The 23,360-nt window shown below is 40.1% G+C and overlaps 1 protein-coding gene across 5 annotated transcripts in view; it reads right to left on the reverse strand.

The window, feature by feature from the left end:
* Nucleotides 1-23,360, reverse strand: part of b4galnt4a (beta-1,4-N-acetyl-galactosaminyl transferase 4a) — a 165,470-nt gene that overhangs the window by 20,992 nt on the left and 121,118 nt on the right. For all 5 annotated transcript variants that reach the window (XM_082539927.1, XM_082539928.1, XM_082539931.1 and 2 more), the window contains exon 8: nt 8,514-8,592. In XM_082539927.1, the coding sequence (XP_082396053.1) occupies nt 8,514-8,592 (79 nt within the window). The remainder of the gene's footprint in view (nt 1-8,513; nt 8,593-23,360) is intronic.

Raw genomic sequence — 23,360 nt, forward strand, 5'->3', positions numbered from 1 at the left:
TGGGGATGTGGCGTACAACACTAGAGGCCAACTCCAAGCCCATAGCACAAGTTACCATCAAGTGCGGGATCTACCAAGGAGATGCTCTGTCCCCACTGCTGTTCTGCATAGGCCTGAACCCCCTCAGTGAGATCATTAACAAGACTGGCTACGGATACCGACTACGGAACGGAGCAGTTGTCAGCCACCTCCTGTACATGGATGACATCAAGCTGTATGCCAAGAGTGAACGAGACATCGATTCACTGATCCACACTACCAGGCTATACAGCAATGACATTGGAATGTCGTTCGGACTGGAGAAGTGTAGTCGGATGGTAACAAAGAGAGGGAAGGTAGTCAGAACTGAGGGGATTGATCTACCAGAAGGCAACATTGCAGACATAGAGGACAGTTACAAGTACCTGGGGATCCCGCAGGCAAATGGAACCATGAAGAGGCCGCTAGAAAAGCTGCAACCACCAAGTACCTGCAGAGGGTCAGGCAAGTCCTGAGGAGTCAGCTGAATGGTAAGAACAAGATCCGGGCCATCAACACATACGCCCTGCCCGTGATCAGATACCCTGCTGGGGTAATAAGCTGGCCAAAGGAGGAGATAGAAACCACTGACATAAAGACAAGAAAGCTCCTTACCATGCATGGAGGGTTTCACCCCAAGTCCAGCACCCTGAGGCTGTACGATAAGCGGAAGGAAGGGGGCCGGGGACTGGTGAGTGTCAGCACCACAGTCCAGGATGAGACAAGGAACATCCAAGAATACATTGGGAAGATGGCCCCAACTGACCGAGTGCTCAGTGAATACCTCAGGCAGCAGAAACCCAAGAAAGAGGAGGGAGACGAGGAACCATCATGGAAGGACAGGCCCCTGCACGGTATGTACCACCGGCAGATAGAGGAGGTGGCTGATATCCAGAAATCCTACCAGTGACTGGACAAAGCTGGACTGAAAGACAGCACAGAGGCACTAATCATGGCAGCACAAGAACAAGCTCTGAGCACAAGATCCATAGAGGCTGGGGTCTATCACACCAGGCAAGACCCCAGGTGCAGGCTGTGTAAAGATGCCCCAGAGACAATCCAGCACATAACAGCAGGGTGCAAGATGCTAGCAGGCAAGGCATACATGGAACGCCATAACCAAGTGGCCGGCATAGTGTACAGGAACATCTGTGCTGAGTACAACCTGGAAGTCCCGAGGTCAAAATGGGAGATGCCCCCAAGGGTGGTGGAGAATGACCGAGCTAAGATCCTGTGGGACTTCCAGATACAGACGGACAAAATGGTGGTGGCTAACCAACCGGACATAGTGGTGGTAGACAAACAGAAGAAGGCGGCCGTAGTGATCGATGTAGCGGTTCCGAATGACAGCAATATCAGGAAGAAGGAACACGAGAAGCTGGAGAAATACCAAGGGCTCAGAGAAGAGCTCGAGAGGATGTGGAGGGTGAAGGTAACGGTGGTCCCCGTGGTAATCGGAGCACTAGGTGCGGTGACTCCCAAGATAGGCGAGTGGCTCCAGCAGATCCCGGGAACAACATCGGAGATCTCTGTCCAGAAGAGCGCAGTCCTGGGAACAGCTAAGATACTGCGCAGGACCCTCAAGCTCCCAGGCCTCTGGTAGAGGACCCGAGCTTGAAGGATAAACCGCCCGCAGGGGCGTGCTGGGTGTTTATATACATATACATATATATATACATACATATATATATACATATATACATATATATATACATATATATATATATATATACACATATATACATATATACATACATACATACATACACACATATACAGTTTCATTCAGCTTGCACAATGTTTGTTTAAAGGGAACAGGCAGAAAGAAGTTTAAAACTTTCTGCCAGTGTACTCCGTGTTGATCATTTTGTCATTGTTTAGTTTCCATGCCTGTTTCCTGTTTTATTGTGTCAGTCATCTGTCTGTGTACATTAGCTTTAGTTCTACTTCCTGTTTCATTAGTTACATTTAACCCAGCTGTGTTCTCACCAGTTTCCAGTCATCCCCATTATCCAGTCTATTTAAGCCCTCAGTTTCTCTCAGCCCTCATTATTGTCTCCTGTCTAGTTCAGTCATTCATGTTAAGTTCATCCAGTCTTATAATAAACACTGTGCACTTTCTCGGTCTATCTGCGAGTCCTGCGTTCGGGTCCTCTGTCTCCATTTTCTACACACCCGAATGTGACACTTTATCAACAACCAGCTAAAAATGAGGGGTTCACACCCCCCACAAATTATTAATAGTTTAATAATTTCAGCTCAGTGTCAAAATCTGTCTTGTTGTCAATTATGGTTCCATTACTCTGTCTCCTTTACTCTCCATTTCACTGTGTGTAAGCCCCTCCCACCACAGACTGGAGCTGTAATAAAAAGACAATTTTACCCAAAATTTGCAAATTCTTCACTCTAATGCCCACAAACTTAATGTCCTTGCAAGTGTGAAATCGACTAGGTTGATGGTTGTAAAGAAAAGCAAACAACAAACATATACAGAGATTTCTTCCTTCATCTTTTGATAAAGGACAAAAATTCTAAAGATACGGTTTGTTGACTTTCCCACATAAAACAGTGTTTTCACAAGACTTAGAGGGACAGAGAAGCAGTTGGTGAGAGAGTATAAAGGTAGCATAAGCTAATGAAATTAAACATGAATGCGGGTGACAATGCGCTACATGTTAGCTTTTTTAATGTTGAAACTGTGTGTCATGTGTGGGATGGTGCTCTTTGGGATGTGTCTGATGGAATCTGTGTGATGACCAGTGTTGGTCAAGTTACTTGAAAAAAGTAACGTGATCATAAAAAAAGTAATCCCGTTACTTTACTGATTACTTATTTTCAAAAGTAATTAATTACTTAGTTACTTAGTTACTTTTTAAAAACACGATTTACAACCTGAATAGGTGATAAAGCGATAGATCTTTCAGCACAATTCTACTTTTTCTGCATAATCCATCATACAAAATGTAATCAAATGGAAAAGTCCCTTTTTAAAACTTGTTTTATTAGTTTTAATCTTTTAACTTTATGCATCAAGCAAAAATTTAATTATATGCAACATTCTCTGACTGGAAGAAATTTGTTTAATATTTAAACCTATTTTCTGCACATTCCAGCACATAAAATATATATATATATATATGTATATTTGTGTTTACACTCACTCTTTCAAATAGATGCAAGTAAAACACAGCAGAAAATAAATAAAGTCAAAGACTAGCGGTCCTGTTGCTCTATTTTCACCTGTAAAGCAAGAGTAGGTAGGCGGAGGTTTGCCCTGGTGCAGGTGTGCTGCAGCGGTCAGTGGAAGGATACGGCAGTTTCTCTGTGAGTTTCCCATTGCGTTGTAGCGCACTCGGTGCTTGTTTGGAAGTTTAGGGTTTTTTTTTCGCTGTACAAAGAAGTTTTCTTCCCACGCAGTGAACAGCGGACGCTAATGTTTTTGTCACTTTTTATGGAATCAAACTCAAAGTAAGGTCAGTACTTCCGCGCTTTAAACGCTGCACGCTCATACTCTCTCCTGCACTGGATATATTATCCATTGTTGATCTGCACACAGCTGTTGTCACGAACGGCGCACTCGCTTACGTCACTGTCGTGAGACATTCTCGCAAAAAAAAAATCGCGGTTTTAGTAACCGTTAACGCGTTACTGCCCATCTCTGGTGATGACAAGATGAAAGTCAACATACAAGACAGGAAGAGAGATACGAAGATTAGCTCTGCTAACAGCTTTAATTCCCACTGAGCTTACCCCATGTAAGTGACTGTCCAGAGGTTTTAGTAACGAGACTGACAGTGAGAATAATAATTGGCTATGCAGTTCGATTTTCCCAATCATGAGAAAGATAAACGATTCCCACAGAGGAATGTACATCGTGCAATTTTAATCCTCATAAGGAGCAAGAATCACCCTGCAATCATTTAAGTTGTACTTACATGCATTCATACTGTCTTCTTGAGAATAAGACAAATACCATGGGAGTGTTATGATCCCAAGCAATTAAAGACTGTCAGTGTGGTAAATATTATATTGATGTTCTCAATTTTTCCATAAATTCATATGCACTAAATGATTTCTTGGAGTGAAGATGCCAAAAGCTGAAATGTGTTCTGATTGCAATATGGTGGCTTGCACAATGAGGCAAATAACAATTATTAGAGTACTGAATTTGCTGGAAAAACACAAAACAAGAAATTAATTTGATTTACATCAGGAATCTCAAAATTAATGTCCTATTTAAAAAGAGAAATGTAAATATACACATGGGACAAAAAGGATATAAGAAAAAGCTTTAAAATGTATTTGAAATGGTAAAAAGGAGTGAAAGCTGCAAACCAAACTCAAATAAGAAATTGTAAGAAAAGACACACGCAGCAACAGTTTGCTTGGACTGCAGATTTATATGGCGAAGAGAAGTCATAAGCCAGACATTGAGAGGCCTGCATGTGCTTGTGTGATGGTTGTGCCTCTGAATAAATGCAGAATGTGCAGAGTTTGGGTTGACGGGTGTGTGCAGACATGGGCGTGTGTGTTAACTGGTGGGCACTAAATTCCTGCATTGAAATGCCTCACCCCAGCCTGACCATAAACTTGCCATTGCTAATTAAGGCGTGACTTTCTTCTCTTCCTTTCCCTGCGACTCTTTCTCTCAATCATAGCATTTAATGACCAAAGCTTTCCTTCATTCTGTCACAGTGCTAGCAATAGATGTTTTCCATTAGGCGAGTGGAAAGGTTCTGTGTTTTACTGACAAAGATCCAGATGGTAATTAGGAAAGTTAATGAAACTGCTGCTCACTAAATCATCTGTCATATCGCACGTTCCATTTAAAAAATCCATCACTTTAAAAAACATTTATCTGAAGGAAAACACAGAGGCAGATACGCACAGATTGCACAGGAAATAGTCACTTGAAATGTGGGTTGGTAATGTGTCTACTTACTCTAACAAGTTAACAGTCTCTTGAGATATTGTCCTGCTCTTCCTAAACACAAAGTTGTTTCCACCCCCTTGAGGAACGAATAGTGAATTCTGAACCTGTCTCTTCCTGTCTCTAATGCTGTTTATGTTCCACCTCCCTGCAGCTATTTTCCCTAAATCGTACCCACAATGAAATGGAAGGATGCCAACACAGGCAAAACAAGGATTTTCTCTCTTATTTTCTAACCAAAATAGAACGTTCAGATTGTGCTTGTGTATTATTCACTATTTACTCCACCTCATTTCTTCAGAGGAATCGCTACTAGAGAAATAAATTCCCCAGAGGAACGAGTCCACCTTTGGCCATACAATCGCCGCTTCCCACAGAACATAGGAGAAAGAGCTGTGAATCCACGCTATCTGTTGTTTAACAAATGAGCGCCTGGGTTCCAGTGGATTTATGTGAGTCCTGGGCTTATGCTGTTCTAGGATGGTCACGGTAAATCTGCTATTTTTGTCAAGGTGTGAAATGTATTCCACAGTTAAATCACACACAGGGGCCTTCTTAAGACAGTGTACCAGACACACCACACATACACACAACTACACATACATTCCTCCACACAATCTTGAGCTCCTGCATAACTTTTATGTGCTTCATTAAATTGTTTCTACTAGTAGAAACCCACATTGACAGCCTCATGGGTAGTTGGCTAACAGGCAGAAAAAGAAAGAACAAGAAATGGAAAGAGAGAGATGGATTTCCATGTGGCCTTGATTCATTAGTAGATACAGTCACATTACCTGTATGTGGATGACTGGCAAAGTCTGTTAAGAAAGAATACCATAAGGCAGCGGTCCCCAACCTTTTTTCGGTCCGGTTTATGCCGGACAATATTTTCACGGACCGGCCTTTAAGGTGTCGCAGATAAATACAACAAAATAAAACTAGTACCGGTACCAAAAAAAAGAAGATTTATTATATATAACACATGTGAAAAGACCCAGGAAAACCGAGTTAACGATAAAAACGATAACAAAATAACGCTGAAAACCTTAAACATTTCACACCTGAGCCTCAACTCTCGCGGCCCGGTACCAAACGACTCACGGACCGGTACCGGTCCGAGGCCCGGGGGTTGGGGACCGCTGCCATAAAGTATAGAAATACTTCAGATAAGGGCTTTCAGCACATACCGTTTATACATTCTTCTTACTTTTTCTTCATATTTCAGGTCAAATTTATTTCTCCTCATCTTTCATTTTACTTTCATTTTACATCATCTACATCTACCGTCTAATGCCTAATTCTATTACCATTTTGTTCCCCTTCTTCCACTTTGCAGTAGGCTGATCTCCAAGTAATGGTCAATACCATTACTTAATCTCCTCTAATACATGAAATCAAGAAAGAAATAACCTTGTCTCTGTTGTCCTTTGTATGCTGCTAGAGGTAACCACAACTAGACATAGCCACAGCATTCTGCAGATTAGCTTTAAATCATATACTATACATGTTTTGAAGATGGTGTAATTAACATTTCATATAAAACAAAAAAAAAATTATGTGTAATGCCCTAGAGAACACTGTGAGAAACTAATAGGATTTTCTTTATAGCTCCTTGCAAATAGCTATGATATAGTTGCTTGGATAGGGTATTCTCTTTTTACTCTTGTACTAGAGTCTGCCTGCTGCTGGAGTTACCTCAACCTTTTGATCTACGCCAGGTATGAGGATAACATATTGTTGATTCCTGCAGTCGCTGGGCGGCAATGACAGTCATCCCTCTAGGGATTATTTGGTGCACTGCGAGGGTTGGCTAACTGTTGCAGGCATAAATGAAGGTCCATTAAAGTGTTTAACAGTCCACTTTTTTTCCTTTCCCACTTTCTTTAAAGCAGTGGATTAGTGCGGTATATTTACAGTTCACAGAAGTTTGGCCAAAGGAGAAAAAAAACCCGACTGTGAAAATCAAATTAAAGCCAAGTGAAGAAACAGTTCTGCATCAGGCTATACCCCATTTAAGTTAGAACCCCTGGCAGCAACGGCACGGCGGCCTGCTTGCCACCATTGTCTGACACAAAATGACAGCACAGTGAGGAGATGCAACTCATGCTATCTAAACAACACCTCTGCCTGATTCCTGGAAATAGCAATTAATTACTCAGCTAATTTAAAGCAGCACCATGCTTGTCCTTAACAGCGGAATAATAGGACTAAACACATTAGAAGAATGAACAAGCTTAAAATATCTCCACAATGCATACATAACACTATACATTGATGGATCCCTTTGCAGAGGCACATGTTTCTTCAATTTACGAGTAGCAGTCAGTAGCCCAGTAAAAAGGACAACACTGTATTTCTGCAGATTTAACTGAAATATTCTCCACTATTCTCACTGTCAACTCAGTGGCAGCATATTCATAACACACTCACATCAATGACCCAAAACATCCCACAGAACCTGTATAGTACTGTGACCTGCCAATAATGGATAACTTAACTGCTTGTGTGAAATATTGCCAGTAGACTGAAAAAAGGAGAGATCAGAGTACAATACTGTACTTTATGAGCACCATTCGGTAACATTGGTGTACTAGTGTTTGCCATTGCTAGCAAATGTGGTAATGATTAGCAAAATGGGAAGTGATTACCTTTTTTCTTTAAATAGAAACTAAAAATATGACAGGACAGTAAAGTATACAATCATGCAGAAAGTAACAAAATTGATTTAGTAGAGGAAAGCAACCAGAGGCTACAGAAAGAGAAAGAAGCGCAAAAAAATAAAACAAATTGTTAACCTTGAGGGTAAAAAAACCCAACTTCTATTTAAAAAGAGTTCAACTCCAAGAGTACAGCTGCTGTTCTTCCTCTTATAATGGTCACCATGATGAAGATAACCTGAGGCTTATTAAAAGATTCATTCCATACGCACACAGCAGTGATCTCTTTTTATCATCCGCCTTCCTACTCAAAGTACAAGCTCACACGAGGCGTATGGGCTCTCGTTTGAAACTTCATCTCGAAATTAAGCCTCACTCATCTCTTTGCTTCGCCTGAGGTGCAAAAAAACCAGTGAGTGAGAAATGGTGCAGAGCAGAATCAAAGTGAAAGAAGCACAGAGCAAAGATGCAAAGAAAGGAAAAGCTGAAGAGTGATGACAGATGGAGGACTGGAAAGAGAACAGTTAGAGAGATTTTATGTGAGTGAAGGCTTTATGCCTTTTAGGAAAAGCCAGTGCACCAACAAGCTGGGCATGTATTGGATAAAGTTGTAGTTAAAGTGGACAGATGAATACACTGAAAGACTAAGAAATGCAAAGTAATACACAGTAAAGGAGGTGAAGGTTAGCTTTCGCCTTCAAACATTTCCTTTCATTCTTTATCTATTCAGTCACTACTCTGACACTGTTAAACACAGGGTACAAGTTAAAACTAAATGGAAATGTTCCTGTCAAAGGGCAAGGTTTTCACCAGACAACTGAAGCAATTTTCATACACATTTGTGTATTTGTGAGGAAAAAGATGTACTCAGAGAGGCAAAACCACAGAAGCGGGGTAGGTACACTTACCCCAACCTCTACGTGATCCGAGCCCTTGTCATCCTGCTTGTGGAGAATCTCAAAGTAGTATTGTCTGGATGAGATCAGACTAGAGGGGAAACAAGGAAAGAGCAATTATTATTATTAGATATTGAACATTACTTATATATATATATATATATATATATATATATATATATAGGGTCAATCTATCTAAAATATGCTGTCCTACAGGCAAGAAGGCAAAAAAAATGGCAGTAAGCCACAATCTAAAAATCCTCATTTCCTGAATTAATCACGATCGATGTTGTGCATTAATTAATATTTTGCTCTTATGCAGGCTCCAGTATTTCTCTGAAACTCCTGGCTAGGCTAAGTAGAGGACTGATTTAAAGTTTTACTGGGTATATTTTTTCTTACAATGTGATAATGCAATATTTCAGTTTTAAAAACACTTCATGGATAACAGGCCTCCAACTGTTACTGCGTGGGAGACACCAAAACACTGCTGAACACATCATTACCCCTCAAAACACACATGCACATTAGTGTCATCATGCATATGTATCTATGCGTGGACTGTGATAAGTATTTCCTCCTATGATTTCTGGTGTTATCTGCAGTCATCTCCACCATTTTTGTGTCGTGTGATTTGCTCAGATCTTTCTTTGTTTCTGTTTCCTGTGACTATTTTCTTTGATGTTTTCCCTTCCTTTTCTTCTGTCTCCCGTTTGTCTCCTAACACAAATACAAACTGATTTTCTTTGATGAAGTCTTTGTTTTGAATTGAAAATAGCCTGACAAAAGCAGGACGGATGTGATTTTAAAAAATATAAGGGAAAAGCAAAAGGAAATAATTTTGTTATATGTGATTCTTGACACTATACCCAAGAGGAATCATGATAAGGATGCACAGATACTTCCGAGGAGGTAAGACAGGTTCTTAGAAGCCAGCTGAATGGCTGGAATAAGATCCAAGCCATCAATATATATGACCCACTGATCAGCAGATACACAACTGGAATACAAAAATAATAATAATAATAAAATGGTCACAGGAGGAGACAGATGCCACTGACATCAAGACACGAATACTCCTCACAACGCACTGAGATCTCCACCTGAAGTCCAACACCCTGAGGCTCTATGAACAATGGAAAGAGGGAGAGCGAGCATTAGTGAGTGTCAGAGCCACTATTCAGGATGAAATATGGATGCATCCATAAATACATCACGAAGATAGTCCCCTGAGATGAGCTGCTCCAAGAGTGTCTCAAGCAGCTGAAGACATAACAGGAACAGGAAGAGGAATGGCTTTGTGGAAAACCAAACTGCATGGGGTATACCAATGACAGACAGAGGAAGTGACTGACATAAAGAAATCCTACCACTCGCTAGAGAAAGCCTGCCTAATGGACAGCACAGAGTATTTGATCATGCGAGTAGAAGAACAAACTAAGGATCAGATCCATGGAGGCTTCAGTAGCCATAGCCGACAGAACCAAGGTTGCAGATTGTGCAAAGGTACCCCGGAGATTATCCAACACATTGTAGCAGGGTGTAAGATGCAAGCTGGGACAGTGTACAGGAATATTTGTGGCTCATATGAACTAAAAGTCCTAAAGCGTCCATGGGAGACACTGACAGAAGTGGTTGAGAAGAACAGGGTTAAGATCTTATGGACATGCTGCTCAACCAATCAGACATAGGACCAGAGGCCTATACTTGTGATAGATCTCTGGAGACTAAATCTCCAAAAAGTTGATTCTGTTCATCTGGACGTAGCGTTTTGTGGGAGAAACGTTTCGTCACTCATCCATGTGACTTCTTCAGTCTCAGCTGACTGCAGGTTTCCCCAAATCTTATAAACAGTACATTTGCATAATGACTGAAACCAGCCCACTGAAGGAAAAATGGGCTGGGAGGTCAGTTCCTTAATCTTAATTATGCAAATTCTCATGACCATTGATCAACAACCACTGACCAAAACCCTGCAGACTAAAGTGATCCCAGTGGTAACAGCAGCATTAGAAGCTGTGACCACCCCCAAACTGGAAGACTGGCTCCAGCACAACATCAGAAGGCAAGAATTTGATGCACAGTATCCAAAGTCTCATCAGTGTATCAGTTTGTCCAGGTATCTGGACAAGAATTTATACACATATGTTTAATTTTGATCTAAACGTTGCCCTACTGTAGAGCTATAATTGAAACAACATGTCTTGGTTGAATTTAGGTGGAATTGAGCATATATTTTACAATTTAAAACACCCCTTAACAGTTAGACTGTGTGTGTGTGTGTGTTTTCATTTCTGATGTTGTTGACCGAGTTGAAAGAAAAGGACAAAAGCTGAAGGAGGATGGTCACGTGTCCCCCCCCTCCCCATGCATAAACGCCGCTGCATCATCCGGCTGCCCAGCTTTCTGTAACCAATAAATCATTGCAGGTGCACGGGAGCAGTGACAGTGTGCTAAGGTCACTCTCTCATGAACAGGGAATATCTCTCTGTGCTGCTGCTAAAATGGCACTCAGAAAAGTAAGTGCCACTTTCAGCTTTTGGAACCCTGCTTGCCCTCTCCCAAACGATTCAAACATCACTCCATTCATAACCCCGTGATTTACGCTGAGCTGTGATTAAAATCCAAAGACAAATCTTATATTTAACTCACCGCTGTTAAAACACAGTGAAAAGACCCATCATGGTTAATGTTAGATATGCAGCAGGATTGAGTAATTGAGACTTGAGAAGAGACCAGTAGGCAATAAACAGTGAAGGATATCACATGAAACTATTACAATCAGACACCAGTTTTAAAAAGGGGAATTTATTAGAGAAACTAATCTCCCTGTCCTAATTCTACCAAATATCATTTTTGGTTAACACATGCCATCTTTTATTTTCCCCTGACCAACCTGGCTTACTAATCAATTTTTTGGCCTTTTAGCATATCCACTTCACATCTGTGCCCAAACAACTTGAGATCATTTTAGAGAATATGATCCTATTTCCTGAACCTTCATTAGATTGTCTACTTAAGCCTATAATCTGACTCGATCTGGGGGATAATTTAATATGAGAACAGAGAGGATGCAGCCTGCCGCCACAATATTTCTGTATTACATTGATTAAAGATATGAAGGACAATCACATTAAAATAAAAGCTGAATACAACATACTACTGCCTGTCAACGTTTGACATCTCTTTCCTTTAGCTCCACTCTTACAGATGCAAGCCTATTCACGGCACACTTGTCCGGCACAGGTTTGCTTCCCTTACTAGTTAAAAGAAGCTAGAAAAACCAAACACACAGAGAGACAGCAGATAAAACTATAACTGAAACAAAGGCAAAGTAAGACAAAGAAAAAAAAAACGTATCACACAGAGAAGCAAATAATGGAAAAATATGAAGAGAGCAGAACATTAAGTTTTATTCACGTACTTTTCTGTCCCTTGTTTATCTATTCCCTTTATAACTTCACAGTCATTTTGTAGGCCATTTCACATTTGATTTGTGTAATTTTGTTCCACTGTTCGTATATTTGTTTACCCATGAGAGAATAACTGTTGGCAGCTTTCGGCTTATAGCTATTTCCTGTTTTAAACTTTACATAAATTTGTATCTTTGCCTTGTTTCTGTTTTCAGTCTGGTGTGAAAAATATGAAGATTTTTTTTTTTTGGGGGGGGGGGGAATAAAGAACCGGAAAAAGATTTGAATCAAGAATAAGTTTTCAAAAATGAGTATGACAAATTATGATGAAAAGAATTTGAGATACTTCAAAGTGTTTTATAAAACTGAAAGAACGCAACAAAAGATGGAGAATGAGAAAGGCAAACAAAAGAGCATAGAGGAACAGTGTAGGAGGACTGGTCACACCAATCGTGATGGATGATGAGGCAGGCTCTGGACGAAAGAGATGAAGTGACAAAGACACAGACGGAAAGAAAGATGAAGGAGAAGCGATAAATAGCAAATGAACTGAAAGAAAAAAAAACCACAGGGAATTATAAATGATTTTTTGAAGGAAAAAATACATTACAGTGAATACCACTGATCACTGATCGCATCCTGCCAGAAAAGAAAAGGGGAAAAACATTAAAGAACAAGTGAAGGGCAAATGAGAGATTTAAGAGGAAAGAATAACTATTAGTGTGTGACTCAGAGGATGAGTAGAGGACACAAAACAGCAGTCTAATTGCCTGACTAATTGGGGTCTTTGTTTCCAGTTTCCCTTCATTGGGCTGAATGGATAGCGAGACAAAGAAACTTGACTTGGCTGGATAACAGAAGAACAGACTGTTGAAGATAAATACAGAGAATATCTTGAGTGCCTGCCGGGTATCTGCTACCTTTAAAGTATAAAATATTTATTTGCCATGAAATGTATAGAAAATCCTCTCACAGAATCGTACAGAAAAGTGTTGGACCAAAGAAATACTCTCACACCAGCAGACTGACAAACACACACACTCAGAATTACTGATCTGGTTTGCAGTGAGCAGAAGTGAAGTGAAATAAAGGCAGTATACTGTCCTCCCCTGGTTAATACCCGTCCTTCTTCTCCTATTGTGAAATCATGACACACTCTCCAATCTGCCAATGGCCACGGCAATTTCCTGATTCTACTTTTTCAATATCTCTTCTCTTTTTCAAACTCAATTTCTCATTACGCTATCTGACTGTCACCCTGTCCCCATCTCTCTCCCTTGCCCGATTCCTCCCTCTCTAATACCCACAGGTGGCCTTTAAAAAAAAGACCCTTCTCGGTGAGTACACTTCTTTAAACTACATTAATGATACCAGTGTTTAGAGCTGCCCCAAGGAGGCCCACAAACTTCACTTTTCTCTCCTTGCGCTCTCCCCTCTTCATTCCATTTCTCATACATTCCTCTAATCCATCAGAGAGCTATCGCGCTGCTCTTCCCTGCAGCCTCAATAAATCCTCTTTCTTCCATCCCCTCCCTTCGCTCTGCCCCTCTCCGTTCTCCTTCATCCCCATCCTCTTTCCCCATCTCTCGCTCCCTCTCTTTTTCGTGTCTGTCACTTCTTTCTGGCTCTTCTCACAGAGTCTCCTTTTCCTTTATCTACCACATCCAATTCCCCCATATGTAATTATCTAATACAACATTATAGCATTACTTTCTCCAGTGCCTTCCTCCCCCCCGTCCATGTGAAGAAAAAAAAAATAACTACACTTGGTGGGAGTATTTGTGCTGCGCTAAAGCAGATGCTTTTTTGATCACAATGAAGTGCAACTATAATTATTACACTACATCAAGGTAAATCTATAGAACATGTACAAGTGACTGAAAATTTATCTGCAGCTAAAAGATATACACGGATAATTCGTGTGATATTTTATGCCGTTTTTTTGTAAAGTCACAGTACCCACTATTTTAGTGCCATAAACACTCATTAATGCACCAAACATGCTTTAATCCACACATTAAAAAAAAACTACTTTAAAAAAATCTACCATTTGTTGAGCAGTGCAGCAGCCTGGCTGTTTCAGAGATGCTCTGATCCTGGCCACACTGACTTGGATCTCATCAAAACCGTTGAGGTCTTTAAACTGACACACATTGCCTGAACCCAACTGAGTGTTCTCTTTATGTCTAATAAATGCCAGATATTTCTCATCTGTTTTAATATTCATGAACGACTTTCACAGAGTTTCACATACTCAGAAAAAGAGTACAAGAAGATCAAACACTGATTCCTGCCTCACCTTGGCACACCTGGCCAACTGTTAACCTGTTAAAAGTGTCAAGTTTTCAGTTTCCAGTGTAGAAACCATGTGACAAGCACTCTATATAGAGCTGACACCTTTAAGCACAGTTGGATTCAGTTTATTAACAGGATTTCATAGCAAAACAAAAAATATATATATTTAAAAAAAACTAATGTGCTAATGATGTGTCAGAATTCTTTTCTAAATACTGATCTCTTCTTATCACATGCTGAAAGATCCTGGATATTCCAGTCAATTTCCAAACAGCTTACATGTCACTTTGCTGGCTGCTCAGTATGTAAAGTTAGACTAACCTCACCCTTCATCAACATGACTGTCGGTCGCACTCCTGCATTACTGCCAATCAGATGTTAGTTTCTGCAGTTTTACACAGCTCAAAGTACATCAACACCCGAAATTCATTCTGATCAAACCTAAGCCACTGCACACTTGAACAGAAAGAAACTCTCGAGCAGAGATTTGCATCTCAGCAGGCTCCTGTCACTCATAGAAACAGATGGTGGAGTAAAGGCCCGAGGGAGGAAAGCAGGACAGAGAAGTCACGGCAGATTGTTGGCAAACAGCTTCATTCTAGTTCAACTGTTACAGGGTATCAGCCAATTACTATCAGCAGAAAGAGGTTAGAAGGTCCTCACACGCAACCAGGGCCATATGTGCACACAAGGAAACAGAGGTCACTTACATACAAAAAAAATAAAATAAAAATACTAAGAGATCCCAACTGGAATCAACATCGAGTGTCTTAACGAGGCAGCAATTTTGGAGTGATATAGCAGCAATTTATAGTTTTGATTGCTGTCGTACTTCCTAATATGAAATTGAAATTGAACAAAGGTTCAATTTGGCTGAAATCTGGTGACCATGAAGGTCAGAGCATATCATTCAAATCTTTTTTATACTTATCAAACCATTCAGGAACTCTGCTTCAGCCATCCTGGATAATACCACTCCCATCAGGTTAAAAATGCTTCACAGGAAAATGGTAATCACTCATAACATTCTTTTATTGATTTTCAGTAATACGTCCCTCGATGGGCAAAAATGGATCAAAACCACGCCAGAAAAAAGTCTTTCAGAGCATATCATGAAAGCCAGAAGATGCAATGCTCAGCTCGTGTGCGCGCTAAATCTGTATTCCTATGATGTCATGTGCAAAAATCTCTACACTTTCCTCTCTCAAAGTACTAAAATCTCTTCACCAGCTAATAGCCAACAGTGCTTAAATGATTCAATTATAGATACTGAGAGATCCCATAGAGAAATAACTGGTCATTCTCCACTAGGTTTCACTCAGTGTTGCTGCAAAAGGTGCAGTGGACTCTCTCCTCCCAGTTACTATCAGTCCTTGAGGTTCTTTACCAAGTCATGCATATAAGCAAAACAAAACAAAACTATTGAAATAGAAGTAAAAATGCAAAGGAAGAAGAAAAAAGGTGGTAAAGAAGAAGTAAAAACAAAAAATCCATCACATGTCACATGTGTACTCACACAAACTGAAGAACAGATCCATGTGTCTTTGGAAGATTTGAGTGTGAATGGCATTTGGAGCTTATGAATTGAATACTGCTCCTTCTAAATGCCAAATGTGGTATCACAGACAACCTTAGAATCATTTTCGACCTTTGCTTCTCATCACATCACTGCCAAAGTTCAGAAACAACCATTTCTGATTCGAGGCATTACAGACTGAAGGAAACGATTCTCAGCATTCTGCATTCAACAGAAGGTTCGCACTAAAAGTTAAGGAAACAGTCAGTGTGCCAGGGGCTGGTTCTGTGACCCAGCGTTTTCTGTTATTTTTTATTGTTGATTTCTTATGTTAATATTATGTTAAAATCATGTCCTGTTCTTAAGTTAAGGGTAGAGTTGAGTTGTTTTGTATTAGTTATTTCAAAACTTTAAGTTCTATTATTATTATTATTATTAGTTTGTCTTTGTTAAGTTTTAGTCTGGTTTATGTTTTTTCTATGTTCCCCTTGTGTGTCTCTCCTCTGTGTCCCTCTCTCTCTCTTACTCCCTCTGTCTCGTGTCAAGCTTGCGTGTCCCAGTTCATGTCTCTCCATGTTTCCTGTTTTATTTTGAAAGTATTGTGTTTCTCTATTCAGTGTGCTTAGTTATACTCTTCCCCTGTGCATCATTATGTTCGTTTGTGTTAGCTGTGTCTCCCCATGTGTTTCCACTTTCCTCATTACCCTTATGTGTATTTAATCTGTGTGTTTACATTCAGTCTTTGTCAGGTCGTCGGTTTGGTTTCATGTCTAGCCACACCATGTCTCAGAGTTCTTCTTACTGATCACGTTCATGTTCAGTTTATTTCATAGTTCCATAGTCGCATGTAGCTGTTTATGTCACGGACCCAGTTCCAGGGATTCGGGGTCCGTGAGCAGTCTGGACTACTATTGTAGTTATTATCATTATTATTGTGGTTATTGTTATTATGGTTGTGTCTGCTGTCCTGTTTTCCGTGTTGGTGTACTGTCAGGTGTTTATGGGTGTGTGCATGTGTGTGAGGGTGCGGTCGTGGCAGGCACTTCTAGGCCTGGTGGGTGTGGCCCTGCCAGCTGACCGGTCCCACCCAGGAATCCACACACACCTGGCGCCGATCAAGCCTCGTCAGAGGAGCTTCAAAACAGTGTGGCTGAGAGCTCCTCGACGCTGGATCGTTGAGTGACTTCCCGTCAGTCTTAGTTTATCGTGCAAGGTTAGTGCAAGTCTGCTGTTAGGTTTTGTACTCACGACTGCCTTTTGTATGCGTGTTTCCTCAGGAGGAATTGTGGCGACCAGGAGGCAGCACACGGACAGTACACAGGGAACGGAGACAGAGCACGGAGCACGGGATAAAGGAGAAGACACGGAACGGGAGTTGGGATCGCACGGGGAATTTATTGTTGTTTGGATTGTCACCACTGTAAATAAACGCACTGCCTTCAGCGCCAAGTCCTGCATTTTGGGTCCTCATTTCTCACATCCCCACGGTCTGCCAGCCAGACCGTGACAGTTTAGTTCCACGTCCTTGTCTCTCATCCCAGTTTTCATAGTTTATTAGTTATTACCCAGTTTAGGTTTTCAGCGTTTTCAGCCAAATAAACGGCTCGCCTTTTGTTTAAACCATAGTTTGTTTCTCCAGTGTCTGCATTTGGGTCCACTTTCTCACTCCCACACAGACTGTGACACAGTGTTTGATTAAATTTTTGCAATGGAACTTTTACTTTAACTGAAAAATTTCAAACTGAAAAAATGTAAATACTTTAACAAATTAAATAAAAATACAAATCACAAAAACTAAATGCACCAAAAATTAAGTGAAACTTTTTTTTCACATCAAAACCACATATAATAAATATACACATAACCTTTTTCAGTTCTTTTCAGCGTACAACTACCTCTTCACACTGTTGTATTTGTATTACAATACCTGTTCTGAACTTCTTAAATTTTGTCCCTGAAACGAATAAAAACTGAACTTTTTCAAAGAAATACCGTGAAATACCCCAAATATGCAAATCTACTCTGGAAACTAATAAACTAACTGAAAAGAAAAATTCTAATTCAATGAAAAAAAAAAAATCAAAGCAATAATAACTTGTGGTGCTGGCAAGATTTTTTTCAGCAATTAAAATGATATTCCGATTCAGCAATACTGCCACATACAGATTTACAAAAGCAAAGAAATGGATGAGCCAGACTAGCAGCACAATAGCTCCCAATAAAAAGGAACACAATAAGGCACCACGTTTTGGAAATGTGCAAATGCAAATGCAAAAAAAAGTACATGTCTGAAAATAGGATAATAAACTCATGTGACTAAAGGTGGTGAGTTAGGGTGGTGAGTATCTTTTATGATCCATTGGGTTTGGGCAGTGCATCAATGCTTGTGTATCTCCTGGAGGGCAGGAAAATCACCTCTGAAGTGCGTTGCATTCCTCTACGGTGCAGTTTTTGTACAAGATGATACAGCAGCACAGCAGGATGCTTTCAATGGAACTGAGAATGCTGGAGCTCACGCTAAATTTCTCCAGGTGCCAGAGGTTGTACAGGGGTTGAGTCTTCCTCATCATATTATTGGTGTGCATGTGGACCGTTTGGGATCCTCTGTGATGGTCATCTGAGGTTCTGTTAATGTAAACGGGGTCATGCTCTCTCCTTGTCTGCTTGAAATCCACGATCAGCTACTTGGTCTTATTAACACTGAGGGCAAAGTTTTCTTGGTTATCAAGAAACCATTGTGTCAGATGGCTGATCATCCATGGTTATACCCATCATACTACTTCTAATCTTCAACTAATTGCCAATCACGTTCCAATTTGAGAGCCAAAAAATGTTCTAAAATCGAGCAGAGCAGCAGCCCAGCTCGGTCTGAATTCAGGATGGTTCAACTTATAGAATTTTAATAAATGTCAATCACGCCCTGGTGTTGTGTGTGCAGCCTGAGGCTCTGTTAGCGGTTTCAGAGAGACGAGATAGTGTTGACAGGGTTATCCGAGTTCCTTATCTGACTACTTCACTGTCACTCATCAAGCTGTTGTGACAGCACCTAGCAGGCACTGCCAAACTATCAATTCACAGCAGAGGCGGAGACAGATAAAAAATTATCTCAAATTGACACTGTTATTCGATTAAAAGTCAAAACAACATATTCTGCTGGCATCAGAAAAAAAAATGTTTTTTGTGCTTCTTACTTTGATTTGATGTTTTTAAAGTTTGATTTTAAATGCACAGAAATGTAACAACAAAATATGTTCTATGTTTAGTGTCATTTGATTAAACACAGTAGAGCACTGCTGACTCAGATTCTGGTGTTGAAACTCCCCGAGTGTATACCAAGAGGAGGAAAACACCCTGGATGGATCACCATCACAGGCAGAAAACGAGAGAACCTGCGGAAAATCCACCAAGACTCTGCAAGAACATGCAAACTTGACACAGAAAGAGCCTAAACAGCAGAACCTTCTTTCTGTAAGGCAGAAAATGAATGTGGGGACATATTAAAGAAACTGGAGCTGTCAAATGTTTTCTATTGTTCTTCACAAATAAAAGAGTAGCTGTCAAATGATGATCAAATATTATTTATATTGTGTTCCAAAAAACGAGCATGTCACCAGAAATCTAAAAATTGGTTTTAGTGGTGGTACTATAATTCATTTGATGATATGCTTACACAAATCCTTACTTGGATCTATTTCAATGAGGAACTAAAAAGTGTCTTGAAAGCAAGGAAAGGGCTGAAAGAGAATATCAACACCCTCTATTTTCAAATTTTAATAAGCTTAATCATATTAACCACAAATACACCCACTCACTAATAGCATGAGTCATCACCTCCAGGAGTTGATAGCCAGGTGGTGTAGATGACTGTGGATGACATCTATTAAAACTGCCACCTAGGATGAACTTCCACACTTCATGGCAACAGGAAGGCCAACATGTGAGAAATACATCATTCCAGCTGGTCTTTGAACTGCGTGCACACAGAGAAACCATTCCTACTTCTTCCCCTTTTACTGCTTTTAATTCAATGTTGCACTGTTATTGTCACTATGACACGAGGTTCAGCAAGAGAGAAAGAGTGGACCACAAAAAACGAGCAACAAACGTGAGCGATCCTTGAAGGGAAAGATGTGGCAGATGAAAGCACGTTATCCAAGATGACTACATGTTTGATTTGATCTGTTTTATGTGTGCCTGTCCATCTATTTAAATATGCTTAACTCTGTGGATGTACGTTTTCTAGTTGCAGTTGCCTCTGATTGCATTGTATGGAGACCTCCAACAGCCAAGTGAAGAGTTTAAAGTGAACCTCTCAACAACAATATGTTTCATTCTCTGACAATATGATTCAGCCCTGCAGCAGCCATTAGTCACTGTTCACTCAACTCTACTACAATCTGCTGTACAGGTCCAATGAACCAAGACATATAAATAACCACAGTCCAGAGTGTGAAAAAAACGAAACAACCTTGCTAACGTAGGAGTGTCTGTGTTTCACTCTGCTCTCCTCTGTTCAATTACATTTCTGACGGCTGCTCTCTGTTTGGCTCCGTTCTGCTCTGTACTGTTTGACTCTTTTAGACTCCATTTTAATATAGCGCTGTCTCATTCCATCTAGTTCTGAGCCCACTATGAATAAAACCAAGAACAGCAGCAGTGTGAGAGCTGTTTTAAATTGCAGTTTTGATTAAGGCTTTGTGCAGAACTTAGCTATGGCAGAATGAAGTCTGTAAATAGGCTCAAATGGCCCTGAACTTATTCTCCAATAACAAATTGTACAAGAAGATCAGGCTGACAAGGGCCTCATGTGTAATGACTTATAATTTTCGCAGTGCCCATCTACGAAATTGAGTGTAATAAAAACCCGGGAACACTGAAATCATTTAGTTTTGTTCGATTATTCCTTGATTTGATCAGGTTTACAGATCTTTGAAATTACCAGGTTATAAAATCTAATGAGCGATAATAACAGCTGCTCACGTCGTCTCTTTTTTTAAATAAAAAATAGACGGAAAGCGATATGTTATTCGCTTCTGCACTGCTAATTTGCTCATTTCAATTCCATCCCATCTAATTTGAAGAATACCTTCTTATGAAGGCATGGCAATTAATCCTTCTGCACAGATTTGCCACGTTTGGGAGGATATCCTGCCACAAACAGATCGAGTGCAATGGTGTGTGAGGGATGCAAGTTGCACGGGGCAGCACAGGGAACATGCGGAAAATGACAAATTAATTTTTTTTTGCTTTGAGGTCCCACAATAAAGCCATTAGCTGCAGAGCAGACTTTCAAATGGTGCAGTATTTAACAAGCACATTCACATTAATGCAGACAGGCCTGTATTTTTTTGCATGCAAAAGTATGAACATGTTCTCTGATGTACACCCACACATGAAATAGCAAAACCGATTTTGTATAATTATATTGAAACTGACTTTCATGTCCTCTTTGACATGGCTCCTCTAAAGCAAGTGAAAGTGAGCAGCTATAAAATCAAAATAGATTTGACTTCAGTTATCAAGCTTAAAAGCGCACAATTTTCAACTTGCTTCATGTCTGGGACGAACAAAATAAATAAATAAATAATGACATGACAGAGAAATCATAAATCACTTTACACATCAAGGCCAGGAAACATTAAACGCTTTCGGAAAGGTAGATGAAGGCAACAACTGCTGTGTGTTAATCATCGTTATATCAGATTTCATTGGGATAGACAATGCGCAGTCCAGCCTTGTTCTCTTGAACACTTCCCCTTGACTGGCATAAGTTAAAAAAAATAACGACAACACACCCAAAATACTTTTAAGCAGATGCAAAATACATTCACACGCAGAAACACAGTAACAGGTCACAAAACTTGAAGTGTCACACTCAAATTCCTCTGCTGCACAACCTTTTTAATGTTCCTGTCATAATCTGCCTTCACGCTTGGTTGCTTTGTTGTTGTCTTGTTATTGTGGGAGACTGCAATATACTTGTCAGACAGGAAAAGAAAATAGAAAAACTTTCAACCGCATCCTTCTGTCTCTTCTTCCATTTCATTTTTGTCACCACTTTGCTCTCCCTCGTAGGCTGGTGAGCTTTCCGTGCTAACCAGACCCAGTTAATCCTACGCACAGAGATAAAGTAACACTTGCACATACAACATTCATGAATAAAAAGGACTTCAGCATTATGATTTGGTTTTATCCCGTCACAAAAACAACCTACACATAACAAACCTGCCAAAAAACAAAAGCACGTAGGCACAAACCGTGACGATAACCTACCAAAACCTCCAAAGCAAACACAATTTAAAAGCACACACACTGAGGTGTTACGTATGTGTAACTTCCAGCCAAGAACCACACTACCACTTTTTTGTCATGAAGACCTGGAATAAGAACAGACTGTACAAACACACAAGAGACTAAACTGTGTGCGTGGGTATAGCTTTACAAAAAACAAGAAAAAAAATTCAGCACCAGTAACGATGAGAATTCAATATATGATTAGACGCTGGTGTGATGGAGAGAGTCAGCCTGAATAAACTGTAATGTAAAATCAATACTGTAATCAATATAAAGAACGTAAAGTTCATTGTGAAACATATTCCCTGAATGTGTGCCATCTCATTGGATTTTCATAGCTTGGGATGTGGTTTCTTTTGATAATGGAACCATCACACTGGGGATATAAAATGGCAAGCAGGCATGACTGATTTTCATAGTACCATTATTATTTTTAATCATAATATAGAGCTGCGTTTGGAAGTATCATGTTCAGTATATTTTATTTTAAAACTGAATTTCAAAAACAGCTGTATAGTGTTACACAAATGGCCTTTGGGACGGGAATAATCTGGGCCTCTGATTTTTTTATGCATGTTTCTATGGTATGTATGCATGTATTTTTTTTATGCATTGTATGCATCTATGATTTCAAACTTCCACTAGATCCAGTGAGACATTTGTCAGTGTTACCTGAACACCTACACTGACTTAGAGCGTCACCTCAGAGGTCCATTTACACATCCAACCAACACTTCTGATGTTATCACACTGTATGTTCTGTCACTTTCTTTGTTTTTGCTGGTCTGGAGCATTCAGGTGTGTGTTAAAACAATACCAAAGAGTACAGACAACAGCAATGCTCTTGAAGAAGCAATTGTTTCTGCCAATTAGTTGGCGAAGGGTTATATGGTAATTTCCAAACAATTTCAAATCCAGGTGTGGACGTTCCTGCAAATTCATCCCAAGGTCAGACCGAGCAATGTTCAGAGAAATGTTAGAGTCTGAAGGCCTCAGTTAGCATGTTAAACGTTAAAGTTCATGAGAGTACAATTAAAAGAAGACTGAAAATGTATAATTTGTTTGGCTTTCTAGGAGAAAGCTTCTTCTCTCTAAAAAGAGCATGGCAGCATGGTTTAGATTTGACAAGTTTTATCTGAACAAATAGTTTTTATAGCGTCGTTTGGACAGATGAGAGCATTATGGAGATGCAGCATCTCCATAATGCACAGTACCAGTTTTGGTGAAAACCAAACACAGCACAACAGCACAAACACTTTATACCAATCGTGGCTCAAGAGTTGGGAGTTCGCCTTGTAATCGGAAGGTTGCCGGTTCGAGCCCCGGCTTGGACAGTCTCGG

Source organism: Aulonocara stuartgranti (assembly GCF_965226115.1).
Source record: "Aulonocara stuartgranti genome assembly, chromosome: 7".
In the NCBI taxonomy this organism is placed as follows: Eukaryota; Metazoa; Chordata; class Actinopteri; order Cichliformes; family Cichlidae; genus Aulonocara; species Aulonocara stuartgranti.